Genomic DNA, 21,142 nt, shown 5'->3' with positions numbered 1-21,142 from the left:
GGGCCTAAAGGATCCGGTTAAAGGTGTCTTACATGGGATCATTATGATTGGGTTTTGGAGCATTTGGAAGGCCAGGAACGATCTAATCTTCTCAAACAAGACCGCTAGGACCGAAGACATCATCAATGAAGTTAAGTCGATGGGCTATTTTTTTATTTAATGGTAGATCTAAATTGACTAGTATATCATGGGAAAACTAGTGTAAATTTGTAATTATGTAATTTGCTGTTTTGTGGCCGTCCGTATCTCAAGTTTTGATGTGTTTTTAATGAAGTTCACCTTTAAAAAAAAAAATCAAAAACCATCCAATAAAAACAACATTCCTAAAACCCAATACCAAAACATTCTTTACCAAGTAAATGAAGTATTACTTGCTTGAAGGTGGGAAGCAACAACACACACACATGAACAACAATATCAAACAATCAACACCTGCAACAACTACCAACAACCAATGACTGAACAACAATGAAGATGAACACCAAATACCTAAAACTCTTCATCTTCCTCTTCCTCCTCAACTCCATCACCCTCATCCTCTACTTCTCCTCCCACCCCCACCTCTTCCACCACCGTCCCACCACCCCCACCACCACCACCCACCACCAATCCACCATCTCCGACCACACCCACCTCCCATCTCCCCCCAATTCCAACAAACCCTGGCCAATCTTACCTTCCTACCTCCCATGGTCCTTAAACCCCAACACCCACTTCAGATCATGCGAATCCTACTTTGGCAACGGCTTCACTCGCCGCATCGATCTTCTAAAACCGGTTCAAACCGGTGGGTGGTTCAGGTGTTTTTATAGTGAGACGCTGAGGAGTTCGGTGTGTGAGGGTGGGGGGTTAAGGATGCATCCGGAGAAGGTTAAGATGTCAATGGGTGGTGAGGTTTTGGAGAGTGTGATTGGTAGATCGGAGGATGAGGAGTTGCCGGAGTTTGAAGATGGGGCCTTTGATTTAGTGGGTCAGAAGAGGGGCGTTGAGAGGGTTGCTAGTGAGGGGTTTTTGAATGAGTTTGTTCCGAGAGGGGCGGTTGAGAGGCACACGATGAGGGATTTGATCGGTTCGATGCGGTTCGTTGGGGCGGATGAGTTCCATTGCTCTGAGGTTAGGATTTTTGTTGTGGTGTTAATGAAGTCTTGATTATTAATTGTAAAGATTGTTGATCTAAGAAGTATCTGAAATTAGATCTATAAGAGATTGTAACTGATTTGCATTTCCTTATATAGTGATTGATCAAAATCACATGTAATCTAGGATGAATTTAGTTATGGACTTTCTTTATTGAGCTATGAGGATTATCAGGATATGATTATGAAGATCTTGTATTGTTCGGTATGATTTGTTTGTATGTTGTAGTTCAGTTAGTTAGTTAGTTAGCTTCCTTATATGATAGATTAGCTTGCTATGAGTCTAAGGGGCTGTTTGTTTAGCTTTAGTGGTGCTCTTACTGGTTCAGCACTTAATGGCTTAGACTGTTCGTTCCGCGAGCAGATGTCTGAATGGTTCAGAGATTTGTCTCTGAATGGTTAAGCATTATACTGAGTATGAATGGTTAAGACCTCTAATCTGAATTGGTCAGACATTTGCCTCTGGATGGTTAAACATTATATTGGTTCTTAATGGTTTAGACCTCTTACTGGTTCAGCATTTAATGGTTCAGACCTCTTGCTAGTTCAGCACTTAACCATTCAGAAATTGCCAAACAGCTCCTAAATGTACATGGCCTTTATATCGTGAATCCTATAGATGATTGCATTTACTCTCATTTTCATAATTTAAATCAAACTAGTCAAAGTTGCAAGGCGGTCAAGGTGCAAATGGTTAGCATTTCACATAGGCAAGTCTAGAGAAAGGTCTTTTCCATAGATGTTAAATACAATGGCTATTGTTTATCAATGGAGATTATAGATTTGTTGTCAAATTTACATGTAATCTAAGATGACAATCCTTTCCGTTAGCCAATTCGGGAATGACTTTATATATGGACCTTTATTATGGGGCTATGAGAATTATCAGAATATGATAGGTAGTGAGGATCCTACATTCTCCAATATGATTCACTTATATATTGTAGTTCAGTTAGTTATTTTCCATGAATGATTGATTTTAGGTAGGCTAGCATATGGAAGTTTATGTTTTGAAATAACGTCCTCGTATATTTACTTGAAACTTTGTGTTAATAGTGGGTTGAGGAGCCAACGCTTTTGATCACCCGTTTCGAGTATGCAAACCTTTTTCACACTATAACAGACTGGTACAGTGCCTACGTGTCTTCAAGAGTTACCGGCTTGCCAAACAGACCTCAAATAGTTTTTGTAGATGGTCACTGCATGGTACAATTCTGATCTTCACTCATTCCTATAACCGTTTTCATGTTCCTTCGTTGCTATACATTTCAATGTCGTTATATACTTTTCATACGCTAACATATTTTTCAGACACAATTGGAAGAAACATGGAAAGCCGTATTCTCGGGTTTGCGATACGCTAAAAACTTCAGCGGGCCCGTTTGCTTTCGTCACGCTATCCTTTCACCTTTGGGCTACGAAACCGCTATGTTCCGTGGTCTATCCGAAACCGTCGATTGTGACGGGGCTTCGGCCCATGATTTATGGCAGAAGCCCGATGACAAAAAAACAGCCCGAATCTCGGAATTCGGGGAGATGATACGGGCCGCGTTTTCACTTCCGTTACACCAACAACACCACAGCTCAAAATCCGGTTCACGAAATCACAACGTCTTGTTCGTCAGGCGCGAAGATTATCTCGCACATCCCCGCCATGCTGGCAAGGTGCAATCGAGACTCAGTAACGAACAAGAAGTATTCGACGCGTTAAAAAGCTGGTCAACGGGTCATACCGAATGTAAAATTAATTTAATCAACGGGCTTTTTGCGCATATGTCGATGAAAGAACAGGTGAGAGCGATTCAAGACGCATCGGTTATCGTGGGTGCGCATGGGGCGGGACTTACTCACATAGTGTCGGCAACACCGGACACAGAAATACTAGAAATCGTTTCTAGCGAGTATCGAAGGCCTCATTTTGAACTAATTTCGAAATGGAAAGGACTAAATTACCACCCGATATATTTAGGTGGGTCCCACGCTAGTCCCTCGGTAGTTATTGCCAAGCTCAGGGACATTTTGAAGAACATAGGATGCTGATAGCGTCACGAGGTTAAAATATGTAAACTGATACGCGGTTAGATAATTTTTGTTGATATGATTCGGGTTTGTTGAGGGTTATGGGTTGAAAGATGAAGCAGTTGACTGTAGATGAATGGGTCGGGTCAAAGCGTGCTGCTGCTTCAGCTGCTGTTATCGGGACATTTATATATATACACGGCTACCACTGATTGACAACATTGAACATAATTACTGTAATATTTGGGAGATTGTAAACATGTGCAGACTGTTGAGTTTTGATTCTGACATTTTGCTGTTTTGTTATGAAGTTGTGTTCATTTGAGGTTAGTTGTTTTGTGCATGATTGATTATGTGAATTTGAGTTTTGGGTTTGAATTATATTGTTAATTGTCGGCCACAATCTTTTATATGGAAAATGATATACACTTATTGGGTTTAATGAAAGTGATAAAAAATGATGTTAGGTTTAATGAAAGTGATCAGAATGAGAGTAGTTTGATGTTCAAGTGTGAAACATATTTTTTTAACGGTAAATTTGGATCACTGACGGATTATTGGAGTATCATCGTGTCACCAGCGGAACCACCCGATCATATCCATCTCCACTAGGTAAAAATGCCTAAACACTAATTCAGAAGGAAACCCAATAAATCTGCGAAAAACCCTTTTATGGAAATCAAACCCAGGGCCTTATGGTCCCTAAGCTTTATCACACATACAAAATGTCACTAGACTATGATGCTATGTGAAAGTGTGAAACATAGATGCGGATTACTTTTTCTATATTACCTTTTCTATGTATTAATTTACAAATTTAGATTGTGTCTTGAAAACATTATTCAATTTTGTAGATTTTGAATCACATGTGGCGACTCAGGTTGTAGATTTTGAATCACATGTGGTGACTCAAGGGTGGTGTTTTTATTATTTTTTTATTTTTAATGAGTGACTAAAGCGTTTTTTTTTTTTTAATCAAATTTTAAATTTTTACCCTTACACTATATATAATAACGCCTTTGACCCTTACGATTTTAAGTTTCAGTTTTACCATTATATTGTTATTTTCCTTATTTTTTGCTTTGATGGTCATGCTATTTTTGTGATTTTCCTTTTCTTCGCTTAGACTCGATATAAGCTGCAACACGTAAGTGTGGTTAAACGTACTTATGATTTAACAGACCCGTCGCAACATGCGAGTCCTAAGTCGACTTAGTTATTTTTTCTATGTTTTACGTTTTGGTCTAAATACGTGTACGTGGTTCAACGTTTTTACATCTACTTTTTGTTAAGTTTAAAGGTCCCGTCGCAAAGCGTGGGTCCCAAATACTAGTTATACTTTATGTAACAAAATATTTAAACAATTGAAAATGATAAATAAACAAATAACATAACTAGTCTGTCGGCTAGATTTTTAATGAATTTCTCAAGAATGTTGTGTAAGCTAGTCTAGTATTAGTGAATAACGATTGCATTTTGTGGATAAACCAACCAAATTTGTTGAAAAACCAATCGAAGCATGAAGGGGTATGGTCCCAAAAACGCCGCGTAAACCTCCATCAAGGTTGCGCGAGGAACCATACTCCTTATTCAATAAACTTCCTACCACGAGCCTTGCGCGAGTTACACCATCTCCTGCTCTACGACGCGCGAGGGTTAGCCGACGAGAAGCTCCGATAATAGCACTTAGCATACTGAAGGAGCACACAGTCATCCCAAACCCCGCGCAGGTCAGTTACGTGCTCAGCAAGAATCACACAAGGAAGCAGCGCAAAGCTGCTCCAGGTAGTACACAAGGTACAAGTGGCAGAGAAAAAGAGCCAATGAACATCCAGCAGGCTCTGTTCAATCGTGCGCCACGATCGTCTGACGAGAAGTACTTAAGGACGCCTACGTGGCACCAATCAGAGGACGGAGACATCTGTCCCACGATCTCCACTTGTCTGCTGATGGCAGAAGGACGACAGGGCCGACAATAATGACACGTGGCTCCAATCAAGGCGCGCCAGCGTCGGAGAGCTTCTAGAAGCCACTAAACGGTCGACTCCAGTGAGACAAAGAGCATATCCATTATGTTGTCAATTACCGGCCCAAGGCCCATCAGCCCATATCCTCTTACACCTCTCCGGCTATAAATAGAGACCTCACTCCACAGGTTAAACATTCTATTCCCTCTACTCTCACTCTTAACACTTAATTATCCTCCACAAGCAGTCGCTTATTCTCACGCCGGAGCTCGGTTAAGAGGGAAACCCCCACATTCCCCTCTTGACGAGTGACGGTGTTCTGTTTTGCAGGGTTAAACATCAAGTCGGAGCTCAGATAATTCATTAGAAAATTAACCACTATGGTAGAAACATAAACCAAACTGATTAGTTGCCTAATTAGTTCAGTGTTTCTTCATTGGCGCCCACCGGTTTTTTCTACAACCATCTGCATCTTCTTTTTTCTGAGTTTTTGACATCTTTCGTCCTTCGATCATGACTGGTCAAGGAATCATTCACGAGTTTGGCTTCGGAGCCAACTCTAATGCGGCGCTGGGCGAAGGAATCCAAAATATCCAAGCCCAGCAAATCGAAGAAATTGGTGAGGTCGAAGTAACCAATACTGGGGGCCCGCGCGGGAGCATCACCCGCATCACTCAGACGGTCACCCCAGGAAACAACGGCGAGGGACCTTCAAACCCAGCACCACCTCAGAATGTTTCGGCATTGCTAGGGCTACCAGAAGGCGAAACTCCAGCCTCATGGTACGCCAAAAATATCGCCACAATCAACGCAGCATACCGATCTCTGATTGCGCAGCAAGCAGTCTTGACGGCAGAACCATCCTTGGTCACTCCTCAAAGTCAGGGGGCACGCCAGATGCCCCCACCGTCAAATCTTCAAGGCAGAATCAACAGACCACCCCCTACCAGGCGTCTAAGCGTACACGACACGCGCGACACAAGGGGAGAAACGGAAAGTTACTATGACTATCCATCAAACCTTCAAAGAGGTCCTGTTCATAGCCGGCTCACGCCGCGCAACATGAACAACGAATGGGAGGAGACAGACCCGAATGATCCAACTTGGGAAGATGACGAGGGCTCGTCAGTCTTCAACCGCTTGCAGAGGAACCATGATTACTTCAAACCACGACAGCATGTCGGGTACACAGAAGAAGCTGAAAGAGATTTCCGCCTGGCCTACAGGCCAGCGGAAGCTGCGGAGCATTCAAAGTTCATCCCAAAAATCGCACTCGCGCCGCTTTCAAGAGAAAAGTTACCTCCGACTGTCGGGAAGTTCAACGGATTGACTGATCCGGATGATCACGTCAGAACTTTCACTAGCGTAGGTTGCATGGGAGGTTGGAACATGCCTATGTGGTGTCACTTGTTTATTCAAACCCTTACCGGGGCTGCTCGCGCCTGGTTTGACAGCCTTCCACCAGGGAAGATTAAATCATGGGTAGATTTCAAGACACAGTTTTTGAGCTACTTTAGCCAACAACGACGCTACCAGCGCGACACAGCTGAAGTAGAAGACATCTGGCGAAGAGATGGTGAAGGTCTGGAAGATTTTATCACCCGATTCAACAAAGAATGTTTGGAGATAGGCAGCGTAAGCGAACAACTGATGCGTTGTCACTTCAAGAAAGCCATTCGCTGTGATAGTCTCATCAGAACTATCACGGGCAAAGACGGAATGCCAAAAGAATGGGATAAACTCATGGAAGCCGCAAAAATCGTTGCGCAAACAGAGGAATCTCTCGCTGGGAACAAGAATCATTATGCTGAAGATCGATTCTCCAGAGGAAACACGCGCGACAACAACAAGCGCAACAAATACAAGGGCAGCGATTGAAAATCTGGGAGATCAAGAGGCCACGATGAAAGGCCGCGCTATAGAGAAGACGCGCGTGAAACAATCGACAGAATCGGTTACAGGAAAGCAGTCAAAGATGATAATCGTGATAAGCACTAGACCCCGCTCATCAAAACGCCAAAAGAGGTGTTAATGACGGAGAACCATATATGATTTCAAGGCTCCCAGACCTATGACAAACAAGAAGGGGCAAGACCCCAACTTGTACTGTGACTTCCATAAAGACTCAGGGCACCTGACCGATGACTGCTATAGTCTGCGCCAAGAAATTGAGAAAGCGCTAAAAAGCGGAAAGCTAAGTCACTTGGTGAAGAACGTACGCAAAGAAACTCGTCAGCTCCATCGCCACGATGAGGGAAATCACAAGAAGGTCCGACGCTTAGAGACCCACATGGTCAACGGACCAAGATACAGTGCAAAAGAGAAAGGCAAGCGCCCGTACGAGCCTTCATGGCAAGAGCAGCATGTCATTTTCCCGGTAGTGCGCGACGGTCCTCGCGCCACACGACCCGTCGTCATTACCGGCATTATCGGCCACTATGAAACGGAGTACGTATTCATTGATCCGGGAAGTACGGCTGACATCATCTATGAACAATGCTTTAATCAGTTTGATGAAGAGGACAAAGCAAGACTCGAGCCAGTTGATTATCCTTTGTCCGGATTTTGCAACGAGATGGTTTTCCCACTTTGTCAGATCAGCTTCCCCGTCACGCTCTCTGACGGGAAGCATTCAAGAACAACAAGCGTAAATTTCATGGTGATGCCTGTCAAATCGAGGCATGATGTGTTGATTGGGAGGGAAACCCAAGGCGAGCTGAACATGGTGACTTCCACCCCCCATTCAGCGATAGGGTTCCCAACCAAGACGGGAGTGGCAATCATCTATGCCAAGAAGGAAGTGATGTCAACCGAAGAATTGCGTCCAACAAAAGCGGCGAAGGTCTCAACAACTGAGCCAGAAAAGTGGGTATTAAACCGTAAATACCCAGAGCAAAAGGTCACCTACACCCATGAACGCAGACGACGCTAGTCACCCAGCCCGCCACAATTTCAGAGGAAATTCACCACCTGAAGGCCCATTACAGTAGATACCCTAGTTCAACCCAGAGCAATTTTGCTCCAGACAAAACTCAAACTCATGACCTCCACTTTGAAAGGTGGTTACATTGCGGTAGATCATATGAAGTAATTATTTCTTGTCATCTTATCTTAAAGCTTCAAGATTATCAATTCGAAAGTTGAACTCTTTACGTCTTCAAATCACACATTTTTTAATCTCAAAAACCTTAATTTTTAATGTTGAGCGATAAAGTTGTTGTTGCGTTGGCTAATTTATCGATCTTTCTCCATGTGGTTGGCCCTAATTTGGTCTTCAGAGTACTTGAACCATTTTTTTTTTTTTTTTTTTTTTTTTTTGGTTTCAAACTTATCCAGCTTAGCCGTCGTGTGATAATGTAAAAACGATCTGATTGGCCCTTTACTTGAAATGTTTAAATAATTTGAAATTTGGTGATTTATGATGTCTATATTCGGGTTACAATTCTAGTCTAATATGTCTATTTTGAGTATTTTTTTACTTTTACAAACTAGCTTACAACCCCATGTATTACACGGGTTTAATGACGAAAAATGTAAATTATAACAAACTAGCTTACAACCCCGTGTATTACACGGGTTTAATGACGAAAAATGTAAATTATAAACTTGTATATAATCCTTATTAATGAAATGACTTATTTAGATAAATTAGTAAAATAAAAGAACAGTTATATTTTCGTTACTTGTACATATGATTTGATACTTTATTAATAACTATTGTTTATATCCAAATAATATATTTTATCTTAACAAATATATATGGTTAGGGTAAAATGAAAACTTCTACGAGTTTTGAGAACTTGGAGAACTCAACCTTACAAAAGGTTTTTTGAATGTTTACAGAGGGTGTGAATGAGCGGTTAGAGACTCAAGGTGTTAAACTTTTTGATTTTAGATTCAAGTGGTTAAAATCAATAAAACATAGGGACTTAAAAAGTAATTTACTACTGATTAAATTTGAAATTATACGTTTGATCTCTAACTATATTAAATAATATTATACTTATTATATTATTTGATACATTTATATTTGTTATAGATAATTATTAATTAAATTTGAATTTAGACGTTTATCTCTAACTATATTAATTAATATTATATTATATTTTGTGTATAAAATTAATATATAATACTATTATTAAAAGGAAGGAGGCATCAGAGAGTGACACGTCTACAAAAAGATTTTCATTTATTAGTATAGGAATCATACTACAAATAAAGTATATATGATGTGTGTAAAATGCAACATATAAATCACATCAATTAAGGCATAAAACTAACCCTTTTTAAGTGCTAATGTTGGAAAAAGAGTGTTTTTGTCTTTCTTTTGTATTTTCAGGATGAAATGAGCTCAAAATCACAAAAGAAGCAAAAAGACAACTAATTCTAGCATAAATACAAGAAAAGGAATAAAAATAGACTGCCCGGACCCTCAACCGCACCCCCCCAAGGCGAAGAAGAGAAAACAGAAGACTGAACACGCCTCGTGTCCAGCGAACACGGGGCCGTGCCCAAGAAGCAGCAGAAAAGACAAACTAGTAGAAGCTTCCATTGCCCACCACGTGCCGTGTCCAGCGGGCACGGGGGCGTGGTGAAAGTACAGCAGGCGCATTAATTGTAATTGCGAATTACAATTAATGAAGAGAGAGAGTGTCAGACGGGCACGGGGGCGTGTCCAGCGGACACGGGGCCGTGCCCAGCCTTCTGTTCAGCCTATAAATAGGGGTGCTTGGTTTCATTTCATCTCATCCCTTGGCACACCACCTCTCTCACACTTCATCCACCACCCACCACCACCATAACACCATCATCCACCACCATCATCCATTGTCCATCATAGAGTGTGTGAGTCGTCTCGGGATCCAAGATTGATCGTAAAAGTTCTTGACAATCAAGGCCATGTTTGCCTAAGTCTCTTACATCACTTGGTGAAGACAAGTGTTTAGTATAATACTTTTTATTTTTAATCTTTTGCACTTTTTATTTGGTTTTGTATTAATGACTTTAATAACTAGTTACTTATGTTGGAGGTGATCTTTCCTTATCGTTTGTCCGTGGTGTCTTGGCGTTATTTTACTGTCTATATAAAATAAAAGATTTTCACCATTCATATCTCCACGGTCTATATGGAGGTATGTTGGCTACCTGGTCGGGGTTAAGGGAACGGTTTGGTAAGGGTCTTGCCCTTGTTCAGTGTTTAGAGGTCCTGCTTGGGACCTGGGTCAAATTTAGTAGGATCTCCTTCAATGCCCATAGGTATTGGATGGCGGGGATCCAAACTCTTTGACCCCCTCATAAGTTAACTACTATTAATACTATAACCCGGCTATTTAGGACTGTATCCCTGCTGACTCAGACTACTTAGCCGAGGGTAACGTCACCGCCGAAAGCGGGGCCTACCACAATTTGCATTAATAACTTAATTCATTATCTTTCAATAATCCGACCCTTTAGGATTGTATCCTTGCTGACTCAAACTACTGGGTTGAGGGTAACGTCGCCTTCAAAAGAGGGGCCTACTACAATAACTAAGATAATCTCTTAAACAAGTGCAAAAGTGCGAAAATAATCAAAGGTTATACTAACACACGTGTCGGATCCAAGTGATTCATCTTGTCTATCTGTTTTTATTTTATTTATTTTTCAGCATTTAGTTAGTTTTTATTTTTCTTAGTTTAAAACATTTTTTTTCTCACTTTTTGATTTGATTAGACGTTGAGGATAAACCGGTATTAAAAGCTCTTGTGTCCTTGGACGACCTCGGTATCTTACCAACACTATACTACGTCCACGATGGGTGCACTTGCCCATATGTGTGTTTAGTGTTAGTGAATATCGTGTTTTATAAATTTAAAACTTGGCTAAAAGTGTAAAAAGGGCTTAAATATACATCTAAAATATAACACACTTCATGCACATCAAGTTTTTGGCGCCGTTGCCGGGGACACAAGGATTTTAAGAAAGTTAGGAATCAACGGCCTAATCATATTTTTATTTTTTTCTTTAATTTTTAGGATTTTTCGTAGATTTTCAGCTTCTGCAGAACTCACCACGGGGCCGTGCCTGCTGAACACGCCCCCGTGCTCAATCATTGGAACTGGCAATCCTGTTTTAAGTCAGACAGTAAGCTGAACACGGGGCCGCGTCCACTCAACACGCCCCCGTGCCCAAGATTCTCTTACTGAAAACAGAACCGTTAGATCCCGGCGGTTGGTAATTTCTGACACAAACATGAGTGATAGTAATTCTTTTTACTTTCGGCACTCTTATGGTATCTGGTGTCGATTATGTGGAGGCGAACATGAGGAATTAAAATGTTATTTTCTCAATTATAGGCCCCACTATATAGACCCACCGATTCCTTGTAACCTTAAGAGGGGCGAAAGTAAAAATAAGCACTATCTCTCCCTCGAATGCGCCCAGCCAGATATTCTAGGAGAAATGCTCCTTGACGAGTTATTTCAACTAGAAGAGCTAATTCTCAATTGGTCAAAAGAACTTAGGAAGGATTTTATAGATCCATCCCAAGATGATGACCATGAGGAAATGTTGGAACCGCATTCCGACAACCTCGTTGCTCCCGAAAATACCTTCATACCTAGAAAAGACTTGGACGATAGTCGTCCCTGTGTCGATTGTGCCGTGAAGGACTCCCCATCGACTTCGTTCGATGCATACATAGACCTGAGCGATTCGGCATACACCTTCTTTAACGAGAGCCCGGAAAAGGGTTGGACTTGTCCACCTAGAATGAAAATAGGAATTACCCTCACCGATAACCTCTTGCGTTCTCGCCTTAGTATAAGACAATTAAGGTATCTTAGGCACTTTGGGGTTGTTCCAACAAATCAAGAACCACCCGATATAAATAAACTCCTTAGTAGCAACAAACTCCATGAAACAGCCTACCGACACGGGGCCGTGCCCGGTCAACACGCCCCCGTGTTCACTCAGAAGATTCTCTGCTGATTTTGTCAGAATACGGACAAAATGTGTCAGGATTTTCTCTGCACACGGGGCCGTGTCCAGCGAACACGGGGCGTGTCCAGTGTGCTGTCGTTTTCTTTAAATGCAGCCTGATTCCTGCTCATTTTTGACCACTTCACTAAGCAGAGATTCCTGGGATCTTCACATATACCATCCTAGGTAAGTGCTAAAAGAAGGTTCCCAAGGACCATCTTGTCTTTTCCACTTTTGTTCATTTCTCCTTCTTCCAAAAATTTTTCAAACATCCCCTCCATGGAAGCTTGGAAACTCCATGATTCCAATCTTCTATGTAAGGTTTGTAGGATTTTTGACTGCGGATTCTTGTTTAAAGTTAGTTCTATAACTTTGTTTTAAATTATCTAAGCTTAGAACACGGTAAGAGAATGTTAAAATAATTTAAAAACCTAGAATCGTTAGACAAAAATCCTGTAGACAGCTGAACACGGGGCCGTGCTCACTGAGCACGGGGCCGTGTTCGAGGTACTGTTCTACAAAAGTTTAGTTATCTTCGGCTTCTTTCACAGAAAATGGCCAGCAGAAATAGCGGATCATCTTCGAGAAATAACCGAAATGGAAGAAGGTCGTCCACGGCAGAAGATTCTCTAGTAAACTACGTTTACGCTTTGAGGGAAGCCATAGACGAAATGACGGGAGTGGAAGAAGCATTAGTGGACCGTATTAATCATCTGACGGTAGGGTTAGAGGGCTGTCTACAAGAAGTAAACCTCCTGCACCAGAGGTTAAACCTTCTCGCTTCCCCGCCTTTGGTTCCAGTAATAACCCAAAGAGCGTGGAATGTAGTACCCGAGGTCATCATTCCGGCCGAATGGCACACCATGCACCAAATGCCTCAACCAAGGGTGGTGCAAGGAGTCCCGGTGAGCATTCCTCCTCAAGACACCGAAGAGAATGAAGCTACCTTCTACCTCCCAAGGGAGATAGAAGAATGGCTTTGAACGACAACCGAGGAGCCGTCGGCTAGAGAGTGTTACTACATCGGGAAGCTATTCCCGAAATTTTCCTAAATAAGTAGAACCCTTATGATAACCTCATGTATCCCCTAGTTATTTGGCTAACTTTATGTAATGTCTCTCTATGTTTGCAATGATATGATGGTTTTTAAGATTGATGGTTGTTTTGCGAATAAAACACACTCATGGTGGTAATGGATGAAAAGGGGAACGAGAAAAATGGACCCATGCACGAAGAACAGAACAACCCGACACAAATCTCCATCACAGAAGGCTCAACACGGGCCGTGCCCAACCAACACGACCCCGTGCTGAGCCACCTGCAGAAAATCACCCAGTTCAGGTAACTGGACACGGGCCGTGTTCAGCGGACACGCCCCCGTGTCCAGGCTTCTGTCTTAATTCTTTAATTTTTGTTACTGGCACTTGACCACGGGGCCGTGCCCGGTCACCACGGGGCCGTGTCCAGGATGCCAGTAACATAAATCTTTGCTTTTTAACCTACTTTTACACATTCTAATCAACCAAAAACCTTATTTTTGGACACATTGAGGACAATGTGTAATTTAAGTGTGGGGGGATGCTAAAACCTTGAATTTTGCAAATCCTAAATACAAGCCTTACACAAAACTCTATTGAAACCGCTAAATACCCCAAATTTTTTTTTTCAAAAACTTTTTCATTTTTTTCATTTACTTGTCTTAGTTTAATTTGTGAATAACAAGTTCTAAAAAGGTTATATTTTTACAAATTTACAACCGATAGCGTCGTGATAACAAAGAACCAACATAAGAAAATTACGAAACGGCATAACAAGTCTAGTTAAAAATTCGATTATATATACTTGATCACATTAAAAACCCATTCCCACAAAAGTGAGTTTTGAGCCTTTATTGAGCATAAAAATATACATATTTAGACTAAATGCTCATTTTTCGTTTCTTGTGTGAATAGCCGCTTGGTTCTTACAACTCTAGAACTTGCCACGACGATACATTCCTGGTCCTTACCAACTTAAACCCAAGTAAGTAAGTGATGGAGGCATTAGGACTAACCATATTTTTTTTCTAAACCATTATTTTTCATTTTTTTTACCACTTACCCAAAATCCCCCTAGATAGCCCCTTTGAGCCTAAACCTTTCATTTCATTACCCCAAAACACTTTTTACCCACCAAAAAAAAAAAAACCCTTTTTATTTTTCACCTTTTATTTTAGTAACAAGCTCGGTTTTTCGTAAACTCGCCTTTTTATGTGATGAAAAAAAAAAAAGAAAAAAAAAACAATGATGAAGTAAAAAACAAACAAAAGCTATATAAAAGCTTGTTTGGAGAAATACTTCAAAATAAAAAGTCACTAAAAACAAGGTATGTCACGGAAACCGACGCTTTTTACGATTTTCGCTTTTTTTTCTAACTAACCCAACCGACCACCTTTAACCCAAGCCTAACCCTTCACCCCTAAAGTCCTCTTGATATTTACAAAGGTAAAAAGTTAAAAAGGAGGAGGATTGATTGCTTGGCAAGCCTATGGAAGGCGTAAGTTCCATGCCGCTCACGAGTGATTCACTAAAAAAATCTACACCTTCGGCCGAGTGTTGAGTGATCCCCCGCGAGGTATGTGAACTTGTATATAAATGGAATTTTAATAAGGCATGCTATGCCCGAATAAGTAATTTATCTTATGAAACGTTCAAAATAAATCATAACGAATAGGATTGTAAATAAATAAAAATAAAACTTACAAGGACCTTGGATTCCCGACACTCTAGGACAAGCTAAAAACTTTCTCTTCTACCTATTCCATTTGGGAGTGTAAGCCACATTTAAAGAGTTTTGCTTGAGGACAAGCAAAAGTTCAAGTGTGGGGTATTTGATGTGTGTAAAATGCAACATATAAATCACATCAATTAAGGCATAAAACTAACCCTTTTTAAGTGCTAATGTTGGAAAAAGAGTGTTTTTGTCTTTCTTTTGTATTTTCAGGATGAAATGAGCTCAAAATCACAAAAGAAGCAAAAAGACAACTAATTCTAGCATAAATACAAGAAAAGGAATAAAAATAGACTGCCCGGACCCTCAACCGCACCCCCTCAAGGCAAAGAAGAGAAAACAGAAGACTGAACACGCCCCGTGTCAAGCGAACACGGGGCCGTGCCCAAGAAGCAGCAGAAAAGACAAACTAGTAGAAGCTTCCATTGCCCACCACGGGGCCGTGTCCAGCGGGCACGGGGGCGTGGTGAAAGTACAGCAGGCGCATTAATTGTAATTGCGAATTACAATTAATGAAGAGAGAGAGTGTCAGACGGGCACGGGGGCGTGTCCAGCGGACACGGGGCCGTGCCCAGCCTTCTGTTCAGCCTATAAATAGGGGTGCTTGGTTTCATTTCATCTCATCCCTTGGCACACCACCTCTCTCACACTTCATCCACCACCCACCACCACCATAACACCATCATCCACCACCATCATCCATTGTCCATCATAGAGTGTGTGAGTCGTCTCGGGATCCAAGATTGATCGTAAGAGTTCTTGACAATCAAGGCCATGTTTGCCTAAGTCTCTTACATCACTTGGTGAAGACAAGTGTTTAGTATAATACTTTTTATTTTTAATCTTTTGCACTTTTTATTTGGTTTTGTATTAATGACTTTAATAACTAGTTACTTATGTTGAAGGTGATCTTTCCTTATCGTTTGTCCGTGGTGTCTTGGCGTTATTTTACTGTCTATATAAAATAAAAGATTTTCACCATTCATATCTCCACGGTCTATATGGAGGTATGTTGGCTACCTGGTCGGGGGTTAAGGGAACGGTTTGGTAAGGGTCTTGCCCTTGTTCAGCGTTTAGAGGTCCTGCTTGGGACCTGGGTCAAATTTAGTAGGATCTCCTTCAATGTCCATAGGTATTGGATGGCGGGGATCCAAACTCTTTGACCCCCTCATAAGTTAACTACTATTAATACTATAACCCGGCTATTTAGGACTGTATCCCTGCTGACTCAGACTACTTAGCCGAGGGTAACGTCACCGCCGAAAGCGGGGCCTACCACAATTTGCATTAATAACTTAATTCATTATCTTTCAATAATCCGACCCTTTAGGATTGTATCATTGCTGACTCAAACTACTGGGTTGAGGGTAACGTCGCCTTCAAAAGAGGGGCCTACTACAATAACTAAGATAATCTCTTAAACAAGTGCAAAAGTGCGAAAATAATCAAAGGTTATACTAACACACGTGTCGGATCCAAGTGATTCATCTTGTCTATCTGTTTTTATTTTATTTTATTTTTCAGCATTTAGTTAGTTTTTATTTTTCTTAGTTTAAAACATTTGTTTTCTCACTTTTTGATTTGATTAGACGTTGAGGATAAACCGGTATTAAAAGCTCTTGTGTCCTTGGACGACCTCGGTATCTTACCAAAACTATACTACGTCCACGATGGGTGCACTTGCCCATATGTGTGTTTAGTGTTAGTGAATATCGTGTTTTATAAATTTAAAACTTGGCTAAAAGTGTAAAAAGGGCTTAAATATACATATAAAATATAACACACTTCACGCACATCAATATGTTTAAAAAAAATAGGATTAAAGTTTTTTAAACTATAATTTTGAGCGTCTACAACAACTTCTTTAATTAGTAGTCAGCATTTAAATATTCAAATTAAAACTCGCATGCAAAGTCGGAGTTCTTTAAGTTCTTACAACTCAATGGGGTAAGAAAGTATACGTTTAAAAAATAGGATTAAAGTTTTTTAAACTAAAATTTTGAGTGTCTACAACAACCTCTTTAATTAGTAGTCCACGTTTAAATATACAAATTAAAACTCGCATAAAAAGTCGGAGTTCACTAAGTTCTCACAACTCAATGGGGCAATAAAGTATACGTTTAAAAAATAGGACTAAAGTTTTTTAACTTTAATTTTGAGTGTCTGCAACAATCTCTGTAATTAGTAATCGACATTTAAATATTCAAAATAAAACTCACGGTTTTCTCTTAATCCAAAATGATGTAAAATAAAAAAACAACCCATGTAAAATGCATTTAACCATATCCGGAATATGAAAAGTTATTTGATATACATTTATATTAGTTATAAATAATTATAAATTATATTTGAAATATATATTATATTATATTATATTTTGTGTATAAAAAATTAATATGTAATATTATTATTAAAAGTGAGGAGGCACCAGAGAGTGACACGTGTACAAAAAGATTTTTGTTTATTAGTATAGGAAGATGATGTCCGTTGTTGTACTAAGACCATGGGTATGGATTACAACTGGCAAAACGGACGGGTTAGATCGGGTCAGGTCATGGGTTAAAATGGGTTTGGGTCAATAAAAAAGGATTATTTTGGGTCGGGTTGAAAAGAATTCGAGTCAAAACGGGTTCGGGTTGTAACGAGTTCGGGTTAGAACAGATTTCGGGTCGGATATGGTCAGAATAATAATTCTAGTTATCTACCACAAATGCATATTGAATATTTTAATAATATATAGATAAAATCAAATGGTTTCAATCAACAACAAACCCTTGTTTCTATGTTAAAAAAATTGTTCCCCTCTCTACTGTTAAAAAAATGTTACTCTCTTTACTCAATTCTCCTCTAAACTCAGAAGAAAGAGTTTTCATTTTCAGATCAGAGGTTTCTTACCTTCACTTTAACGTATCAAAGGTTTCTATTTAGCGAATCAAAGATGTGGACGATGGTGTTAGACAGAGGTGTGAATGACGTTGGATGACGGAGGCGTGAACGATAGTCGTAGACAGGGCGACTACAAGGCGGTAGGCAGAGCTGTACACAACAACGGTGAGTACAGTGGTTGTTGTGGTGTTTAATGGTTGTTGACTGATGTTGTCATGGCAGTGATGGTTGGTGTCTGGTTATGGTGGTGGGTAAGGTTGGTGATGGTTACGGTGGTGGGGATCGTTGCGGTGGTGACTAAAATAGGCGGTGCCGTCTTGATTTAAACCAGTAAGCTATTTTTCCACCACCCATCTTGACCCGTAAGCAAATCATTCTACGACCCATTCTGACCCGTGGAATTTTTCTTTCCTCTAAAATTCAACCCATGCTAACCCATTCATGAACTTTTAATTGCCCAATATAACCCAATATGCTTAAAATAAAAATGGCCCATATCAACCCAAAACTAGGTATAAGGGTTTGCTTTGTCGGGCCTAGTATGCGGGGAAGGTTCAGGGAGGGCTGAGGTGGCATGAACCCTAACGGGGAACATAACCCCCCCCCCCTCACCCTACCCCCCAATTCAATACCGTTGCCTACGAGAAATCCCCCGTCCTCTGTGACAATGAGTTTGTGGATTTTCAGATTCAGAATATCCCAACCGTTGGCAAACGGCTAGTTTATAAAAAAATCATTTTTTAATTTTAAACCTATATATACCCACACTTATTATACAAAAAACTCTTAACCTTCTCCGTATACAATCCTCTCCTCCAAATTTTATTTTGTATCTTGTTAAAATTTCGTAGCCATGGGTTCATCATCATCTGAGGAAAACGCTGTAAACTTTTATGTTAACGTGATAATATATTATGTTACTTAATTTTAAGAGTGTTCACTAAAATTTGTAAAATTTATATTTCAAACGTTATTAAAGGTGCACATGTTCCTTTGGTGGGTGACTATTTTGATTAAACGGGAGAACAAGTTAGGTGTTGATTTCGAATGAGTCGGCGATTGTTCCTATGTATTACCAATGATTTGGCTAATTGTGATGAGTTTTTCCCATTACGATATGATGCTAGATGGATAAGGGGTTTTACTATATTACAAAAATGCACATCTTCACTTCGTCAAATTGCATATGGCACTACTGTGATTCACGGGTTAAATATTTAAAAAGTTCTGCTAGAATGAGTCGGGATTGATTCAGTCACACCCCAATATTTCCACATAACCTGGTGGGCCCGGTGGGGAGTATCGTGACGTAGTTGATGTCATCATAGACAATTAAACACAGTTATAGCACAGCGGAAGGCTTGGAAGGAAATTACTTTACAAACCGAATGTTCAAAGTACAAAAATAATAATTATACAGACTGTTGTAGAAATGGATCCACAGGCGGATCTTAAATAAAATACAAAACGATGTTTATCAGACTTTAAGGTATCTTAAGGACTTGCAAGATCCTCTATTAGACACCAATGTCACACCCCGATATTTCCACATAACCCGGTGGGGAGCATAGTGACGTAGTTGATATCATCATAGACAATTAAACACAGTTATAGCACAGCGGAAGGCTTGGAAGGAAATTACCATTACAAGTCGAATGTTCAAAGTTCAAAAATAATAATTATACAGACGATTGTAGAAATGGATCCACAGGCGGATCTTAAATAAAATACAAAACGATGTTTATCAGACTTTAAGGTATCTTAAGGACTTGCAAGATCCTCTATTAGACACCAAGTAGCTCCTAGCCTAATTGCGTGTAGTACCTGTCACTTAGTCTTTTGAAAATACGTCAGTTTACACTGGTAAATACAATTAACTGACACATTTGAAAAATGTTTCGAAAATTGGTTTAGGTGCACAAGGCATGAAAATCTTTTATAACTTGGAACAATTAAAATTTTAATCTTGTATACAGTTTTACATGTTTGTCATACATATGGGGCCCAGTATAGAAACCGAGACATGATTAACCGACACACCACTTTTATAAACCCACAAAGGAGTTATCCCCAACCTTGTGGGTATATTCTTAGCATATGCATCTGTCATGTGTATGCCTACACCCCGTGCTTAGGTCGTGGCCATTTGCAATTAAATGAGCCGAGGATATCCAGGACACGGTCACATTAACCCCCAATGTTTATGTTATCAAACAATATGGATTAAAACGGGTTATGCGGATTTGTTAGTCACAATCCGACCAAGTGATCCCATACCCGACTAAGCGGTAATAATTTACCGTATCCCAAGCCCATATAAGAGAAAATAAGTTAAAAGTATTTACCTGAGTTATAACTTTGATTTTAAAGCAAGAGTTAACTACTCAGCCGTATAATTTACTTAGACTCGCGAAGGTAGCTTTTACTCGGGCTTCCTAGTCTGGAATGAAGGTTATATTAACCTATTAGAATGCTAACGGGTCTTATTTAAGTCATAGACTTAGACCGGTTAGTTTAAAGAACGATTTACGGTATAATACGCTAGATTAAGCGATGACCGGAATGGAATGTTATTTAGACCCAACATTCTGCATTAACGGGTAACCGGATGAGTCATATACAAGTTCCATATGTTATTATGCTTAAAATATGTTATGATAACAGTAGGATATGAACATGTATGCCCATATAGATTTTAAAATCAAATTAAGCCCCGTAAGGGCATTTTGGTAATTTTATGATTTATAAAATGAGCTTGCAAGTAATCTGATGTCAAGGTCATAAACATTCTGTAAAAATATTTAATTTATGTTATATTAACAGTAGGATATCAAACATATGTGTGGTTTATAATTTATGGCCAAACTATGCACCGTAGGGGCATTTTGGTCATTTCACACATAGTTTTAAGGACTTATTTGGGATTCTGAGTTCATGACTTGTACCTACTGTAAAAAAATTTGAAATGGTTTATAAAATCAGTAGGTAACAAGTCTTGGGTGCTAAATGTGGTTTAAAACCATACTATGCACCTAATTAGCGTAAATGTCGGTAAATGACGATAATTTTGATGTTTATGTAATTGTGATATTATGACCAGCTTTGAATGGTCGAAATATTTTTATTTTTCATAACATATTAGTAGCAAAAAGGTTTTGCATGTTTATTATGTTTAAAACCTATTTTAAATGCAAAAAGGGTATTATTGTCATTTAAAACTTTGTACAAGAACTTGAAGTTAAAGTCAGTATATAATCTGACTTAACATCCCAATAATTCCTAAATATGTTATCACAACAGTAGGTAATGAGTTTTATGTCAAAATTATGTTTAAAACTTAATTTGCATGCAAAAGGGCATTTTAGTCCTTTTAAAAGCATGTTTTACGAATAATTATGTAAACTT

At 39.7% G+C, this 21,142-nt stretch overlaps 2 protein-coding genes across 2 annotated transcripts; both read left to right on the top strand.

The window, feature by feature from the left end:
• Positions 1-344: 344 nt before the first annotated feature.
• LOC110926525 (beta-1,2-xylosyltransferase) lies at positions 345-3,485 on the top strand. Its single transcript, XM_022170309.2, has 3 exons — positions 345-1,113; positions 2,193-2,342; positions 2,448-3,485. The coding sequence occupies exons 1-3, from the start codon at positions 469-471 to the stop codon at positions 3,174-3,176; spliced, it is 1,524 nt and encodes a 507-aa protein (XP_022026001.1). The 5' UTR covers positions 345-468; the 3' UTR covers positions 3,177-3,485.
• A 3,708-nt stretch (positions 3,486-7,193) lies between these two features.
• On the top strand, positions 7,194-8,054 carry LOC118483997. Its single transcript, XM_035979844.1, has one exon. It carries the CDS (start codon positions 7,194-7,196, stop codon positions 8,052-8,054), a length of 861 nt encoding a protein of 286 aa, XP_035835737.1.
• Positions 8,055-21,142: the final 13,088 nt, after the last annotated feature.

This window comes from Helianthus annuus, chromosome 11 (assembly GCF_002127325.2).
Source record: "Helianthus annuus cultivar XRQ/B chromosome 11, HanXRQr2.0-SUNRISE, whole genome shotgun sequence".
NCBI classification, from domain to species: Eukaryota; Viridiplantae; Streptophyta; class Magnoliopsida; order Asterales; family Asteraceae; genus Helianthus; species Helianthus annuus.
The sequence above is the reverse complement of the archived record's forward strand: the minus strand, read 5'-3'. Positions and strand labels throughout refer to the sequence as shown.

Coding starts and splice junctions, on each gene's coding strand:
- LOC110926525 (XM_022170309.2), top strand. CDS start 469: ATGAAGATGAACACCAAATACCTAAAACTCTTCATCTTCCTCTTCCTC. Junction 1,114..2,192: donor ATGAGTTCCATTGCTCTGAG/GTTAGGATTTTT, acceptor TTGTGTTAATAG/TGGGTTGAGGAGCCAACGCT. Junction 2,343..2,447: donor TTGTAGATGGTCACTGCATG/GTACAATTCTGA, acceptor CATATTTTTCAG/ACACAATTGGAAGAAACATG.
- LOC118483997 (XM_035979844.1), top strand. CDS start 7,194: ATGACAAACAAGAAGGGGCAAGACCCCAACTTGTACTGTGACTTCCAT.